Source organism: Gracilinanus agilis, chromosome 5 (assembly GCF_016433145.1).
Source record: "Gracilinanus agilis isolate LMUSP501 chromosome 5, AgileGrace, whole genome shotgun sequence".
In the NCBI taxonomy this organism is placed as follows: domain Eukaryota; kingdom Metazoa; phylum Chordata; class Mammalia; order Didelphimorphia; family Didelphidae; genus Gracilinanus; species Gracilinanus agilis.
The window spans coordinates 231,098,910-231,115,954 of record NC_058134.1 but is presented as its reverse complement, the minus strand read 5'-3'; the positions used below and the strand labels follow the sequence as shown (position 1 = coordinate 231,115,954).

Below are 17,045 nucleotides of genomic sequence, written 5' to 3'. Positions count from 1 at the left end.
GATCTCACCTCAGACACTGGCTGTGGGAACCTGGCTGAGTCACAGCTTGTCAAGGTCTTAGGTAAAGAGTTCTAAGATTAGCAGTCAGACACCGATGAGGTGTGGATGGGCATTGGAAAAGAGAGCAACTCAGGGGAACTTTCTAGATGAAATAGTGAAATTATAGGCCAGATACTCTGTGTGAGGATAAAAGCTTAAAACTTCAATCACATTTTTGAGACATCCAGTCCATATGAGCATACATATGGTCACATAGGTGTGTATACACACACACACACACACACGTATTTGTGTATTATTACCCTGCGGCATAAATCTGTATATAGAAATAGACATGAACGATAGAATATTACATATATATAAATATATTGTGTATATCTGCAGATACAAGAGTATATTTTCATATTTAAAAATAAATATATAAACTTATTTCTTATATATGCTTATATATTAAACTACATAAAACATACATGTGTTCATAGCTATAAGTAGAATACATATTATATAACCTATATCAGCAACATTAATAGTTCCAAGTACAAAATACTATGACATTCAACCACTAATATTATTGATAAATGCTATAGAACATGTATTCTACACATTTTTTACTCTGGTCTATATATCTCTGTGTGTTTTACCTAATTATAGGCAAATATGCAAGATACGTCCGTATATATGTGCAATAAACTGATATCATCAATATTATAACAACTAATATGGTGTCCATGACAAGATCATGAGGAATCATTAAAAGGCAATGAGGCGTCACGAATTAAGAGTGAATTTTGGCATGTGGATGGCCTGGCTTGGAGTTCTGCTCTCCTACTTCTCTCCTCTGCCCCCTCTTCATACTAGCTGGGTCATTTTGCATAAAATAATAAACCTTTCCATATTCTAGGCAACTCTGTAAAAGTGTAATATACACACAGTGGCTGATCAATCTTGAAAAAGGGACTTTTCACACTGGGAGAACACCTACATTCATGAAATCCAAGGCCTTGACCTCTCTCTCCCAAACATAAGGCCTCTGCAAGAATCACAGAATTTCAGAATTGGAAGGAATTTCCAAGGTGACCTTGTCCTATATTTTTTTTATTTATTTAAAAATAGTTGGCAGCTGCATAGATGGCACAGTGAATAGAGTACCGGACCTGGAGTCAGGAAGACCTGAGCTCAAATTTGGCTTCAGATACTTACTAGCTGTGTGGCCCTGGGCAAGTCATTTAAACCTGTTTGCCTCAGTTTCCTCATCTGTAAAATGAAGAAGGAAATGGCAAACCACTCTAGTATCTTTGCTAAGAAAGCTCCAAATGGGGTCATAAAGAGTCAGCCAGAACTGAACAACAAAAATATTTGTGATGTTAGATAGTCCAATTGTCATCCCTTTCGAGCTTTTTCATCTGTGATAGCCAGAAAAAAATAGAAACTTGCTCCTTGGGGAGAGTAGTTTTCCCCTCCAGATATAAAAGACAGATGGAGCGCTCATCAGAAGGAGGGCAGTTGCAGTCATATCGAAGATGGGACAAAGCTCTAAGAGAGGTCACAGGGGAAAAGTGGGAAGAAGATGAAGGGGAAGAGAGATTGGAGAGAGGCCAGAGAAGGGGTGTCAGGAAGCAGGCTGGGAACAGTGACCAAGAGGTGCTTTGTTCCAAGGAGACCAAGTCCTAAGGATGCCAGTGATGAGGATGAGGGATTTCAGTGCTCAAGGTGGCCCATTTCCTGCCCTGCCTCAGAATTAGAACATCACACAATATGGGTACTGAAAAGAACTCTACACTCTCTCCTTTAAGCCCCTTCTTTCCCAGATCAAGGCAGCAAGATAAAAAATAAGCTCATTTCTTGCCCCAATTCCTATCTTCTCTGACCATGCCAAGTACCTTATGCAAATTTGCCTTCAGAAAAATAAGTGAGAAAACTAGGTGGCACAGTGGTTAGAGAGATGGGTCTGGAGTCAGAAAGATCTGAGTTCAAATCTAGCCCCAGATGCTAATTTAACCACTGTCTCAGCTTCCTCATCTGTAAAATGGAGATAATAATAGCACTCCCAAGGTTGCTGTGAGCATCAGATGAGATAAAATTTGTCAAGCACTATATAAATGCTAGTTATCATCACCCTATCAGACAGCTGAGGTTCTGATAGGTAAAATAATTTGCCTGAGGTCCCACAGAGAGGACGGTTGGGTGTGGGCTTCAAGTAGATTCATTTTAAATCGTGTTACAGATACATCTCACAGGATCCCAGATTCAAAGATGCCTTAGAGACCATCAAGACCAAACCTCCTCTTTTTCAGAAATGAGGGAGCAGAAGCCTAGAGTGGTGAAGAAACTGGCCCCAAGTCACACAGATATGGTCCTGGTCCTTCTGATTCAAAGTCCAGTGCTCCATCCACTACACTAGGAAGCCTCTAAATGAGCTGTAGCTCACTTGGTATTTTTCTCAAAGAAATTGCTACACTATAAAAGATTTTAAGGGAAAGAAGGGCACAGAGTAAAGGACAAGAAGGCATGGAGGGTATGTAATGACAGTCAGGAGGGAGAAGGGACTTGTAGGGTCCCCAAGAACAGCCTGAAGAACTTTTAGCCTGTGCTAAAAGATCTCTAAGGAACAAGAACCTATTGTCCCCCTAAACCCACCCAGGGTGGCTGGTTGGTGATAAGACCCATATGACCCAAGATGGTGAAGTGCCCTTTTCTTTTCTTATCCCTTCTTCCCCTGGGCTGCTCAAGCCTTTCTTGATCAGAAACTGAAATTTGTGTTTCCCAGAATATTTAAATGCTGATATATTTTGGTTTATTGAGTTGATTTTTAGTCGTGTCCAACTCCTTGTGACCCCATTTGGGATTTTCTTGGCAAAGATACTGCGATTTGTCATTTCCTTCTCTAACTCATTTTACAGATGAGGAAATTGAGGTAAACAGGGTGAAATGACTTGTTCAGGGTTACACAAGTATTAAGCGAGTGAGGCTGGATTTGAATTCATGAAGACAAGTATCCCAGCACTCTATTCAGAGGAATGCCTGGCTTCACCATGTGTTATTCTGCCTCCTAGGTTCTCCTAGTCCTTACCATCTGCCTTGTCTCTAAACTGTAAACTCACACATAGTCAATTGACTTATTTAATATAACCTAAGGACTCCTGGACCTTACAAGCCACTGCACCCTTTCCATCTGCCCTGTGTATGAATTGACCTTTATGTCTTTTCATTTTAGTGGCTTTATGTTAAAATCTGAGCTCCTTGAAAGCAGGGACTGTTTTGTTTTCTCTAGTCATATTCTCGGTACTTAGCAAATAGTTAAGTACATAATCATTGCCTTTTGGATTCATCCTTTTACTTTTTTCCATTCATTCATCCCTGAGGTATAATTTACTTTTGGATTATTCTGTTAGGCATTTTTTCCACATCAAATATTTAAAAGGTACTTGGGATAGTGGACAGGACGCTGGACTTGGACTCAGATAGACAAAAGTTCAAGATCTGCCTCAAATACTCTCTGCATGACCCTGGTAAGTCACTTAACCTCTATGGGTCTCCGTTTTCTCATTTGCAAAATGAAGAAGAGGATTGTTGATTCAATGGCTTCTAAGTTCCTTTCCTCTATGGTCCTATAAGCCCAAACTGAACCTATTCCACTTCAGTTGTTCCTAGTTCTGTCCTCTGAGGTCAAACAGCATCAACCTAATTCTATCTGATTCTTCTTCAATCTATAGATTTCTTGCTTCCTCCATTGATATTCATTTGGCATGGCATTGATGCCCTTCATCATGTGGGTTGTCCTCCTCTGAATGTTCTCAGCTTGTCTATGCCCATCTTCAAGTGTGGCACTGAACACAATACTCTAGCTGTGCTCCCTCTGACCAGGGCCAGTGTGCCAAAGAATTATCACCTCCCTAGTCCTGGATGCCGTGCCATTCAAGGAAGCCTAAGATTATATAATGGCTTTCTTGGTTTATGCATCACATAGATTCATATGGAATTTGAGGTCCCATAAAATCTCCTTTACTTTTTCAAATGATCTGTTGCCTAGATATGCCCTTCCATCTTGGATGTATAAAGTCTGGTAGTTAGACTGTGCACTTGTTTCTAATAATTTTCATTTTAATAGAATTAGTCCTGTGTTCTTGCCAACCAAGATTTTTTTGGATACCATCATCTAAAGCAGGGGTCAGCAACCTTTTTGGCCGTGAGAGCCATAAACGCCACATTTTTTGAAATGTAATTTCGTGAGAGCCGTGCAGTGCTCACACTGCCGCTCCTGTAACAGCGTCTGAAAAAAAATGACTTTATGGCTCCTGAAGAAAGAACCATAAAAGAGCCAGATATGGCTCGAGAGCCATACGTTGCTGACCCCTGATTTAAAGTGTGCTAGCTTTCTCTCTCAACTTTGTTTCATCTGCAGATCTAATGGCTCAATTGTGCTTTTTTTTTTTAAACCCTTACCTTCTGTCTTAGAGTCAATACTGTATATTGGCTCCAAGGCAGAAGTGTGGTAAGCGTAGGCAATGGGGGTCAAGTGACTTACCCAGGGTCACACAGCTGAGAAGTGTTTGAGGCCAGATTTGAACCTAGGACCTCCCGTCTCTAGGCCTGGCTCTCATTCCACTGAGCTACCCAGCTGCCCCCTTCAATTGTGCTTTTATGTAAGCCACTGACAAAAATTTTAATCCATGCAAGACCAAGCACAGATCCCTGGGAGGGGGGGCCACTAAAGACCTTATTCTAAATATCATCCACTGAGCCCAGCCATTCAACTAGTTCCAGATCCACCTAAATATCCTGGTGCTTAGTTCATATTTCTTTGCCTTCTCCATTAGAATGGTGGGATACTTTGTCAAATGCTTTGCTGAATTCCAGGCAAACTCTATTTTTATCATTCTCCTTTCTCTACTAGTCTAATGATCGTGTCAAATGAGATTAGCCATCATGATGTGTTCTAGAAGTAATGCTGGCTCTCTCTGATCACTGCTTCCTTTTCCAGATGTTCATTAAGCATCCGTTTAATAATAATATATTCTGGCAGAATTTTGCCAGGAATCTAAGACAAAATTGCATCAATAGACAAATTATAAGAAAATTATCAATCTAAGGCTCATGAATGGAGGGACATTATCAAAAGCATTTCCCACATTTCTTAATAAACATTTTTTCCCCATCGACATCAATTCTCTCACTAAACTCTTCCTCTGACATCTCATATTAATAGGGAGATGAAATATGGGTTCTCAGAGGTTCTCTAAAGAAGTGCAAGTTTTGATGGGCCTCACCAAGTAAGAAAGACTTTGCATATGAACTTCACTATGTAGTATATTTTTACTGCCACGTTGTGCAGTGGCTAGAGCTCTGGACTTGGAGTCTTGAAGACCTAAGATCAAATCCAGCCTCGGGCACTTCCTAGCTGTGTGATACTGGATAAATCACTTCACCCTTTTTGCTTCAATTCCCTCACCTGTAAAATAAGCTGGAGAAGGAATTGGCAAACCACTCCAGTATCTTTGCCTAAAAAACTCCAACTGAGATCACAAAGAGTTAAGCACTACTGGGAAAATGGCTAAACTACAATAGAATGATTTAGACAAGAGATGATGAGGACCTAAATTATAGTAGTGATGGGATGAGTGGAGAGAAGGGAAAAATATGACCCGTGTTGTGAATGTAGAAATGAAAGAATTTAGCAACAAAGAACAGTAGACATAAATAAATGGGTGCCTAATGTTGATGAACGTGGAAGATTCTCCCCTCTGACAAATCCTACGAGATTTCTTCCACTTTCCTATACCTTTATTCCTAAAGAATTTACTTGATTTCCTTGACTTTTCCATATTGTCTCAGTTCACCATCACCCTTCTAGCTTCACTTTCCTTAACAAAAAATTACCCACTGGTGTATGTGTCTAAAAAACCACACATCGTGCATACATGTGTATATAAAGATATATAGGCATGGTTCCATATAGATGTATGTGTGTGTGTGTGTATATATATATATATATAAGCATGTACCCATATATACATACCCATCTATCTTATATATACATACATATCTGTGTGTATGTGAATATATATAAAAATGTTTAGTAGCAGTAGCCTACTAATATTCACTAAAAGGTCCTGAAAACAATTAAGAAGTAGATAGAAAGTATAATTGATCCGATCAGGAATTAAATGATGTAGATTATTAGACCAAATAAATAGGATTTTCAAGTACTCTTAGACAACTGAGGCGGCTAATAAAGCTGTTAATAAAACTACTAATATAAACAGCATGTTATAAGACATTTACAATTCCAGAGAAGAATAAATATGTTCCCGAACTGTCAAAATTTCAAAGATTTCTGCCTGTAAATAGGATTTAGTTAAGTCTAAACCTGCGTGCCACATAATTTACCACATGGAATTGTTTTCACTTTTTTTCCCTTAATCAATGATTCAGAGGCAATTAATGAGTCCTAAATATGCTAAAATATACTGGTTTAAAGTAAGAAATGGATATTATTCTTTCTAGTCAGTTGAATAAACTGCCAGGCATTAAATTCTTGAAACTAGGGCAGACATTCACATTTCAGCAGTGAACTTCCCTGGGAATCACATGACAGTTCATTTAGATAATGCAGGAAAATTAATTGATTACCAAAGATAAAAAGGAACAAAAAATAACCTTTTTTTCTGGAAATGAAAAATGATTCAGCGAAGAAGACTGGCAGAGCTGCTGGAAGATTAATTAGTCTGCAGGATAATTTAGAGACATATTAACAACTCTGCTTGAAACTCCCTTGTGACTCACAAGATTAAATCCTAAACTGAGTTTCAGTGAAAATGCTAAAGGCAATGTGAAGGGTCTCTGTTCTCTCTTTGCCCTCCCACCACTCACTCCATCAGAAATTCTGATCAGGGAATTACTCAGAGATGGCTTTCCCGGTGATTTACCATGTCACTTAATATGTACACTGGCTTATGAGTCAGAACAACCTCATATTTGCACAAGCTGTCCATGCTTCCTCATCTGCGTCTGGACTCTCTGGCTTCCTTCCAGACTGGGCTGAAATGCCACCTTCTGCTGGAAACCTTTCCTGGTCTCCCCAGCTGCTAGTGCCTTCTCAGGCATCACCTTCCAGCTCCTTTTTTTAATTTTTTTAATTTTTTTTGTTTTTTTTTTTGTTTTTTTTTTATAAGAACAGCTCCTTTTCTTTTAAAGGTTCACCATTCTCCATGCATGTTGCCATCCTGTTTCAAAGGATGACTGGAGGACAAGGACAACTCAGGTATCTTTCCATACCGTTCCTTCCTGAGTGATATGAGTATCCTGACTTAAAGTCCAAGTTGTTTTTTTTTTCTAATAAATCCTCACCATAGAATCTAAAGTCAGAAAAATTCTTACAGATAAGCTTATAGTCCCATCTCCTTATTTTTAACACATGAGGAGAATAAAAGCAGATAATTAACTTGATTGGGATCACACAGCAAGAGAGAGAGAGAATTCAAACACAGGTCCTCTGACTCCAAATCCAGGGCTCCTTCCACATATAAGGAAAGAAGGCAATAGAGAGAGTTGGGCAGCTAGGTAGCATAATGGATAGAGAGCCAGAAGTCCTGGGTTCAAATCCAGATTCAGATACTTCCTGGTTGGGTGACCCTGGGCAAGTCACTTAACCCCCATTGCCTAGCCCTAACCTCTCTTCTGCCTTGGAACCAATATACAGGATTGATTGTAAGCCAGGAGGTAAGATTTAAAAAAAAAAAAAAAAAAGAAAAGAAGAAAGAATCCGAGGCGCTCACCTAGATAAAGAGATTTGCAAACCTTACAATCTTCTCTAAATACTAGTTATCGTTGTTCCCTTCCGTGTGGATACCAACATTACGTTTGGAGTACGACTAGCATCATTGCTGTCGCTAACGGGAAGTTTAAGTCCAAGTCCGGAAGGGCAGCAGGGGGCGCTCTCACCTGACAGCTCACGTCCATCCCTGCCTCGAGCAGCACCTGGACCACAGCCTTATGCCCGTTGCGGGCAGCGAGGTGCAGGGGCGTGTGCTTGCGGGTGTTACAGCTCATGAGGTTGGGGTGGGCGCTGATGATCATCTTCACCACCCGCAGCCGGCCGTAAAGGGCCGCCAGATCCAAGGGCGTCTCCAGCTTGCTATTGCGGATGGTCGGGTCGGTGAGCTCCTCCAAGAGGACCGCGACGACTTCCGAGTGGCCGTACTGAGCAGCGCAGTGCAACGCCGTCTCGTTTTCATTATTCTGGTTCAGAACGACAGCAAAGGGAAGCGGTGATTTGAAAAATTCAAGACAGTATTAAAATTGGACATGGATTTGGTTAACGTAAAATCCAATCAAGGAGCAGACACGGCCTTTCCCCCCCAGCCCTGAAACTCTCCTCAAGTTGTTTATAGCATCGGGAAGGAAATCATCATCATCACCGAGGCAGACGCGGAAGCCTAGAAGAGATCCAAGGAGCAAAGGTCTCCGCTTCCACATTTGGAGAACCCGTCGAAGGGAAGTATTTTTCTAGAGTTACGTGGACTAAACAAAGGATTGATCCTGGCCCTGCTATTGACTAACTGTGTGACCTTGGGCAAATCATTGCCTTTCTCCGAACTTGAATTTTTTTTAACCCTTTCCTCTGTCTTCGTATCAATTCTAAGAGAAAGGAATGGCAAGGGTTAGGCAACTGGGGCTAAATGACTTGCCCAGGAGCATACAGATGGGAAATATCTGAGGCCAGATTTGAACCCCGTCCTTCCAATTCCAAGCCCAGCATTCTACCCACTGTGTGACCTCATTGGCCCATTTCCTCACCTATAAAAGGAATGGCTTTATTGCAAGCATCTAATTTCTTCTTATTTCTCCTTTTCAGGACCATGTATTCCACATTAGCATGAAATCACCCCCCTAATAACCAATGGAATCTAGCAAGGAAATCCCTAGAGGAAATTTGGTATAGGGAAAAAATCATAGTCAAAGGCCTTGGTTTCAATTCCTAGATCAACCTGAGTGACTTTGAGTATGTCACTTAATCCCTCCTGGCCTCAGTTTCCATACCTGTAAAATGAGGGAATTGGACTTGATGGGCTCTAAGATCCCTTCTAACTTTAAATCTGAAGTCCTATAATAAAGAACTGGGTTGGACCTGCACGGATAGGCAACCAAGAGTGGAAGGTTTCGCTTTCACCTAACTAGGAGAGAGATGGGTATTTGCATTCCCTTTCCTATCATAGCAACCAAGGGACTATATTGCCCTAGTAGAGTGTAAGCTTCTAGGAGGCAGCACCATTTTAATTCTGGCCACATCTAATGTAGGACGCTGAATATCTAAGACTCTAAATAGAATGAAATCCATTTAAAGTACTTTTGAATAGATGAGCTACTGTCATAGTCACCTCTTGAATTTAACTTTTTTTTTAACCATTTACTGAATTTGATGCCATTATCTTTATCCCATGAACTCAGCAAACATTTATTAAGAAAGTACTATGTTCAAAGTCTTCTGTAGGCTCTGGGATGCAAAGATACAAACAAAATCACCTCTTCCCTCAAGGAACCCACATTGCCCATCAGTTATTAGATTCACTTTCTAAAATTCTTATTTAAAGTCTCTAAAAGTGATCATACTTATTTGCCCCCAAATGACATATGGAATGTACTTCTCCATGGAAGCAAACATGGTGGCAGCTTAGGTGGTGCGGTGGATAGAATACAGGGACTGGAGTTAGGAAGATTTATCTTCCTAAATTTCAATCTGGTCTCAGACACTTGGCTGCGTGACCCTGGGAAAGTCATTTAACCCTCTTTGTCTCCATTTTTTCCTCTTTAAAATGAACTGAAGAAATGACAAACTGTTCTACTATCTTTGCCAAGCCCAAACGTAGTCACAGAGAGACAGATGCAACTGAATGATAGAACTCCACTTCTTTAGTGGCAGCTAGATAGTGAAATGTATAAAGCAGAAAGCCTGGAGTCAGGAAAACCTGAGTCCAAATCTGACCTCAGACACTGTGTGACCCTAGATAAGTCACTTAACTCTGTTGCCTTAGTAGCTCATTTGTAAAATGAGCTGGAGAAGGAAATGGCAAAAGGTTTAATATGAGTGAAATAAATCAACAAGAGAAACAAAGGATTTGCTGACTTTTAAGGGGGCCCCCATCGGCTGTGGGAGTCTTATTCTGTGTCTCTCTGGTGGTCTGTGGGTGAGATGTGTGAATAAAAAACTTGAAATGTAAATCACTACAACCACAAATATCATCAGGCTTGATTTCTAGAATTTAAAACACTTACTAACATGTTTAAAAGATAGGCTGCTAAATGCACTTTCAAATAATTTTTCTTTCAAAAATGTGTCTTTTCCTTTACTCTGAGACATTCTCAAAATTAAGATTCTGGAGTGAGGGAGATCTTCCCTCTCTCCATCTTGCTTTCCCTTCTTCCTCTCTACAAGAGGTCCACATCTTTATTCAATTCAACCAACATTTAGTAATCATTTACCATATGCCAGGATCCGTGTAAGGGCTGAGGCTACAAAGACAAAAACAAAACAACTCCTACCTTCAGGGAGCTTATATTATGTGTGAAAATATTGAATATGGAGAGATTCTAAAATTATTTTTTATATTTTAGGGGAATATCTATAATCATAGATTCAGAACTAGAAGTCCTTTAGACACTACCTGGTCCACCTCCATTTTCTAGATCAGTGGTTCGCAAACTTTTTTGACTTACCTGCCCCTTTCCAGAAAAAATATTACTTAGCGCCCCTGTCACATACTTTCACCACCCCCTTATAGTTATTCACTGCCCCCAAATGCACCTGTGGCCATCACCACCTCCCTGGATCACTGCAGCATCCACCAGGGGGTGGTAGTGCCCACTTTGGGAATCACTGTTCTAGATGAAGAAACTGAGGCCACAGAGAATTTGCACATGGTCACACTAATAAAAAAGCCAAGAGTTGAACCAAGTCAAGTTACTCCATATGTTACTGTTGTTTCATCATTTCAGTTGTCTAATCCTTCAGGATCTCATTTGGGGTTTTATGGATGCAAGAGTAGTTTGCCTTTTTCTCTTCCAACTCATTTTACATGTGAGGAAACTAAGGCAGAGTTAAGTCACTTGCTCAGGGTCACACAGCTAGTAAGTGTCTAAGACAGATTTGAACTCTTGTCTTACTGACTCCAAGTCTGGTGCTCTATCTACTGTGCCATCTAGCTGCCCCAGCTTACTCCATATACACTATACTCATATTCATATCACTACATCACCTTCCTCTTGCAACTTCTTCCTAGGCTCCAATGGTGATTGTCTCTTTCATGTGTTATTATGTATTAGCACCCCTAAAACAAGGTGAGGTAAAAGGAATTAGATTCTTGGTACAAGGCCTCCTACTTTTATGACCTTCATTAAATCACTCTAAGTGTCAGGGCTTCAGTTTCCTCATCTGTAAAAAAAGGGAGCTGGACCCTCTCAGCTCTAAATCTTTGACTTACCTTTCCAACAATAGCCACTTCTTCCTGGACCTCAGCTTTCTCAAGGGTGGGCTAGAGGACCTTTCCCTCTCTGGAGTCCTTTCCATATCAAACCCTACAGTCTTATGAAGAATAAGCCATATTGGACAACCAAGTATAGCCTTTTGGGACAGAGTTGTTTGTGTGTCTATTCTGCCCACCCATGGCAAGCATATCTCCATTAATAGCCTTTGGCAGCTAGGTGGCACAGTGGCTAGAGAGCCAGACTTGAAGTCAGAAAGACTCATTGTCATGAGTTCGAATTTGGTTTCAGACCATGATAGCTGTGTGACCCTGCGTAAATTACTTAGCTCTGTGTGCCTCAGTTTCCTCATCTATAAAATGAGCTGGAGAAGGCAATGACGAACTATGCCAAAATCTTTGTCAAGAAAACTCAGATGAGGTTATGAAGAGGTGGCCAAGACTGAAATGACTGAACAAAGCATCTCTTCCCTCTTTGAGTCCCATGATCCTATAAGTAATAATAGTCATTGTCTATAAATATGCCATTCGTTAGGAATTAGGAAGCCTGAATTCTAATTCTGCCTCCAATACTTATTACTTCTGTTACCTGAAGTAAGTCACTTAATTTTTAGGGGTCTCAATCTCCACATCCATAAAATGAGAGTTGGATCAGATAACTTCCGAGATTCCTTTCAGCTCTAGAAGGATGAACGAACTTGGCATATTATCATGTGTTACTGATATTAACTGCCATTGGAAAGCACAGTATACTGAATAGGGTATTAGATCTAAAGTTAGGAATCCTGTGGTTCAAATCCTGCCTCATTTGCTTGCTAGCTGTGTAACCCCTTGGTAACTCATTCCTCCTTCTTAGGTCTCAGTTTCTTCATCAGTAAAATGAAATGATTTGTCTATGTGATATCTTAAATACCTTTTCTCTTAAGATGATATTCGTTTATTTTACATGCATTTATAATCTGTCCCTTCCACTGTCCTCCTTCCAAAAAAAAAAAAGAAAAAGAAACCCCCCATCAAAAAGACACACAGTCCAAAAATACACATTCCTACATTGTCTACAATAAGAAAAAAACACGTCTTTTTCTGCCTTATAAGTCTATCTCCTCTCTGGAGGAGGTGAATGTCATATTCGATCTTCAGTCTTCTGAACTGGTGGCTTATCATTACACTGATTTGAGTTCAAAGGTCTTTCAAGTTGTTTTGTATGATGTTGTTACTGTCCATGCAATCTCTTAAAAATTCCTTCCTGTTCTTAATTTCTGATTCCACATCTTTCATGAAGTATTCACATCCCCTAAAATTCTCCTGTATATACATTTGAGTATCCAAATATCCAAGCCCCTTGTGAGAGGAAGGAGTAGGGAAGGGTGAAAGGATAATCAGAGCTCAGTGTAGAGTTGAATGAAACATGGTGTAGAAATTGGAAGGAAACAAAAAAGCAATTTGGGGGTTGGTGTCAGTAAAAACTTTCTAATAATCAGAGCTTTATAGAAGTAGAATGGGCTGCCTGGGGTGATAGAGATTTTCTCATTAATGGAAGTCTTCAAGAAATGACTAGCTGGCCTCTTGGGGAATGTTATTGAGGTATAGACTGAACCAGGTGGTCTCTTCTGCCTCAGATTCTGTGGTTCTATGACACTTTGATAGACTCATGATTTTTGAGGGTCCTGGACCCCCTTAAACCCACACCCATTAGCGCCAAATCTTGAATTCATCTTTGCTAATACTCCAAAGAATCTAAGAGTATATTTGCTACCCTACTTTCCATTGTTCATTCCAATTTCACCAAGAATGATTCGAATCACTTGAAGTCCACACCAGGGTGTCTACACCATTTTCCAATTTTATCTTCATTATTGTCACTGAAGTTTCACCTTTTTTTGGGGGGGTGTTATTGACATAGGGTCGTGTTGACACAGGGTTACCTTTACAACATCTCTTTTACAGGCTCCCTTCTTTCCTCTGACACTGCCAGCACTCTAGTTCAGAGCCTCATCACCTCATGCAGGGATTTTCCAAGTCTTCTGGTTGGTCTCCTTGCTTCAAGTGTCTCCCCATTCCAGTTCATCCTCTTCTCATTGTCAAAGGGATCTTCCTAAAGTACAAGTCTGGCCATGTCATCCCCTCCTTGATTCAAAAAAATTCTGATGGCTTCTTATTATTTTCAGAATCAAATGTGAACTCCTCTGTTTGCATTTTAAAGCCTTCTCTAACTTGGCCTCTTCCTACCTTCCCAGCCTTCTTATATCTTACTCCCTTCTACTTACTTTGTTTTCCAGTAACACTGATCTCCTTTCTGTTCCTCATTCAGAACAATCTGTCAACTGCATTAATTTTTCTTTTTTTGAAAACCCTTACCTTTTTTCTTGGGATAAGTACTAAGTAGCTACTCCAAGGCAGAAGAGCAATAAGGGGTTAAGTGATTTGCCCAGGTCACACAGCTAGGAAATGTCTGAGGCCAAATTTGAACCCAGGACCTCCCATTTCTAGGCCCAGCTTTCTATCCACTAGCCATCTAGCTGCTTCTCAACTCCATCAATTTTCATTGGCTGCCCCATATACCTGGAATTCTTTCCTTTCTCATCTCCGGCTTCCTAGCTTTACTGGCTTCTTCAAGTCCCAGCTAAAATCCCACCTTTTATGAGTTTTCCCTGGTTCCCCTTATGTTAAGTGCCTCCTGAGACTACCTCTGACTTATCTCTATATATTTTGTTTGTGCATCATTATTCAATGTCTTCCCCCTTTAGACTGTAACCTCCTTGAGAGCAGAGGCTGATTTTTTTTGCCTTAAAGGCATAGCGCCTACCATGTAGTAGATGTTTAATAAATGCTTGCTGACTTGACTTCAATCTTCTAAGAACATTTGAAGGTCAATGTATATTGCCCAAATGATGATGTGTACCTGATTGGACAGTCTGTTGTATTTACCCATCAAAAGGTGTATCTGACAGAAGAGCCACGGATGGATAGTGACAAAAGAAAGATATCAGGCTGGATTCCTTTTGGGGAAACCCCATAACATTTTCTATATCCCTAGAATGTTCAACACTGCAGCAGCCTACAGTATCAGTGTTCTCTCATCGTGCAGTAGAAAGAGCCCCAGGTTTCAAGCCATATAGTTATATCTCCTATCATTAAGAGGACCAGAGAAAAACTCCTATTGCTTTGAGTAGATCCTCCATGGAGGACTTATTAGAAAAACATGGGCAAAATTTGCATACGGTAAGAAACTATGAAGTGGTTATGACTTGCATCAGTGGAAAAAATACCCTCACTGCCGAAATCAGTGAAATCAGGCAGAATTGCAGAACTGATGTCAGTGGATATCTGGTGAACCCCACACCTAAAATAGAATTCTTCTTCCTCAAGCAATTTGCTTGAAGACGTCCAATGAGAAAAAAAAAACATTCCTTCCCCAACATGAGTTAAAACTAAAGAAACAATGCTAGGCTAAGTGTCAGAAAACCTGACTGAAAATTTGGGGTCTTCTACTTAGCATCCATATTACCTTGAGCAAGTTACTTCAATTCTCTGGCTCTATATTTATCTATAAGATGAGGATGTTGGACTAGATGGTCTTTTCAACTTTTAATCTATGATGCTTTTATTATAACTGTTTTTTAAAACCTTACTTTCCATCTTGGAATCAATACTGTGTATTGGTTCCAAGGCAGAAGAGTGGTAAGGGCTAGGCAATGGGGGTCAAGTGACTTGCCCAGGGTCACATAGCTGGGAAGTGTCTGAGGCCAGATTTGAACCTAGGATCTCCTGTGTGTAGGCCTGGCTCTCAAACCACTGAGCCATCCAGCTGCCTCCACCATAATTGTTAAGAAGTTTTTCAGAAGATCTAAATTTGCAGCTTCTGTCCATCACCCCACTTGGGCCTTCTGGGGCCGACCAAAGCAAGTCTACTCCCTCCTTCTCATGACAACTTTAAGATACTTGGAGAACACTCTCACATTAACCCTTAGTCTTCTCTTCCCCAAGCTAAAAATGTCCAGTTCCTTCAAATGACCCTCATATAGAATGGACTCAAAGCTTTTCACTCTCCATTACCATTTATCTGCATTTCCTAGCCCATTATCATTTCTGAAGGACTTTCTATTTATTTCCTGGGTGGCCAGGGCCAAAGAGTTCAGCACCAGGTTCCCAGACTGCCAGGAATGAATCTCTCTGTACATAGCAAGACTGATCCTCAAATAACATCCAAATCTTTTGCTGGGATCATACTCAAAATACTTCTAGTAAGGAAAAACCTGCTAGAGCTTGCCCCTTGTCCTGGCTTAGCCTTTGAGAATGCAGGGTCACCTCCAAGCCACAATGAGGCATTTGTGGAGGCCTTTGGCTCCCCAAATGAGGTTGGGAAATCATGAATGCAATCCAGATGGTGGGCAAATGACATCATCTTATTTCCTGCTGGTTTGTCACTTGCTTCGAATTTGTAAATTTTTCCCAGTTAAGAACCAGCAGGAATTTTATGGAAGTTAGAAATAAGAAACTGAATCTGCAAGTTTAATTGTAAAGAGGAAAAGAGACAAAACATTCAGAGACAGAGAGACACTGAAACAATGTTCCCCAAAGCCAATGATTGGAGGTTTTGAGGAGGCTGAGAAGGGAGGAGCAGTAGAAACAAGGAAACAAGAACATTTAAAGACACTGAATCTTCAAATACCTATCAAAACTTCCTGCTGAAATTCACCTTGATGTCTAAGGCTTAGTGCTACCACACACACACACACACACACACACACACACACACACACACACACACACACACACACACACACACATACAGAGGAATAAGCTTTTCACATTAAAATGTGCAGACAGTGAATTATAAAGCAAATGATACTGACAGCCTACTCTTGATTCTAAAAGAGCACTGTGAGTGGCACAAGTGAAGACATCTGATGCCAATGATAGGGGGAAAACTGAGCATTCCCTGGTTGAGGCTTTGTTTGATATGTGTAAAGACTTCCATTATCCTGCTCTAAAAATTCAAATGAGAATTTGGTGAGGAGGGAAGTTCAGCAAAGAGTTTAGAAAAACAAAAGCCCTTATGGGGCTGATAATAGAAGCTTAATGGGCACTGGGGCTAAGAGACATAAAATATGCCGAAGGCAAGCAGCGTTTTAAGTATGGCCCCAAGAAAATGTTCCAAGACAAACTCATAGAAACTTAAGATAATTGATTATCACTAAAAGAGACCTAAGGGGACATTTAGACCTATCTCCATCATTTCACAGATGAGGAAGCTGAAGCTCAGGAAGCCTGAGGAATTTGCCCCAAACCTTACAGGAATGGGGGATGAAGCCAGAATTTGAACTAGGACCTCTAACTCTATATTCAGCCCCCTATCACACCAATCTTGCCTCTCAGTTAGAATTAAGAAAGGAGATTATAATTGTGGAGAAACAAAACAGAGAATAGGATTCTATGGGGCAGAGAGGGCATGGCACTGGTTTCCATTATTGGAAACCCCAGAAAAAATGAGACATCTTTATTGAAGGCTGCTATAATGAGAGAGAGAAAGAGAGAGAGAGAGAGAGAGAGAGAGAGAGAGAGAGA

At 40.5% G+C, this 17,045-nt stretch overlaps 1 protein-coding gene across 1 annotated transcript in view; it reads right to left on the bottom strand.

The window, feature by feature from the left end:
• Positions 1 to 17,045, bottom strand: part of ANKS1B (ankyrin repeat and sterile alpha motif domain containing 1B) — a 1,330,035-nt gene that overhangs the window by 1,152,564 nt on the left and 160,426 nt on the right. The window contains exon 4 of the mRNA XM_044679159.1: positions 7,942 to 8,238. Coding sequence (XP_044535094.1) covers positions 7,942 to 8,238 — 297 coding nt within the window. The remainder of the gene's footprint in view (positions 1 to 7,941; positions 8,239 to 17,045) is intronic.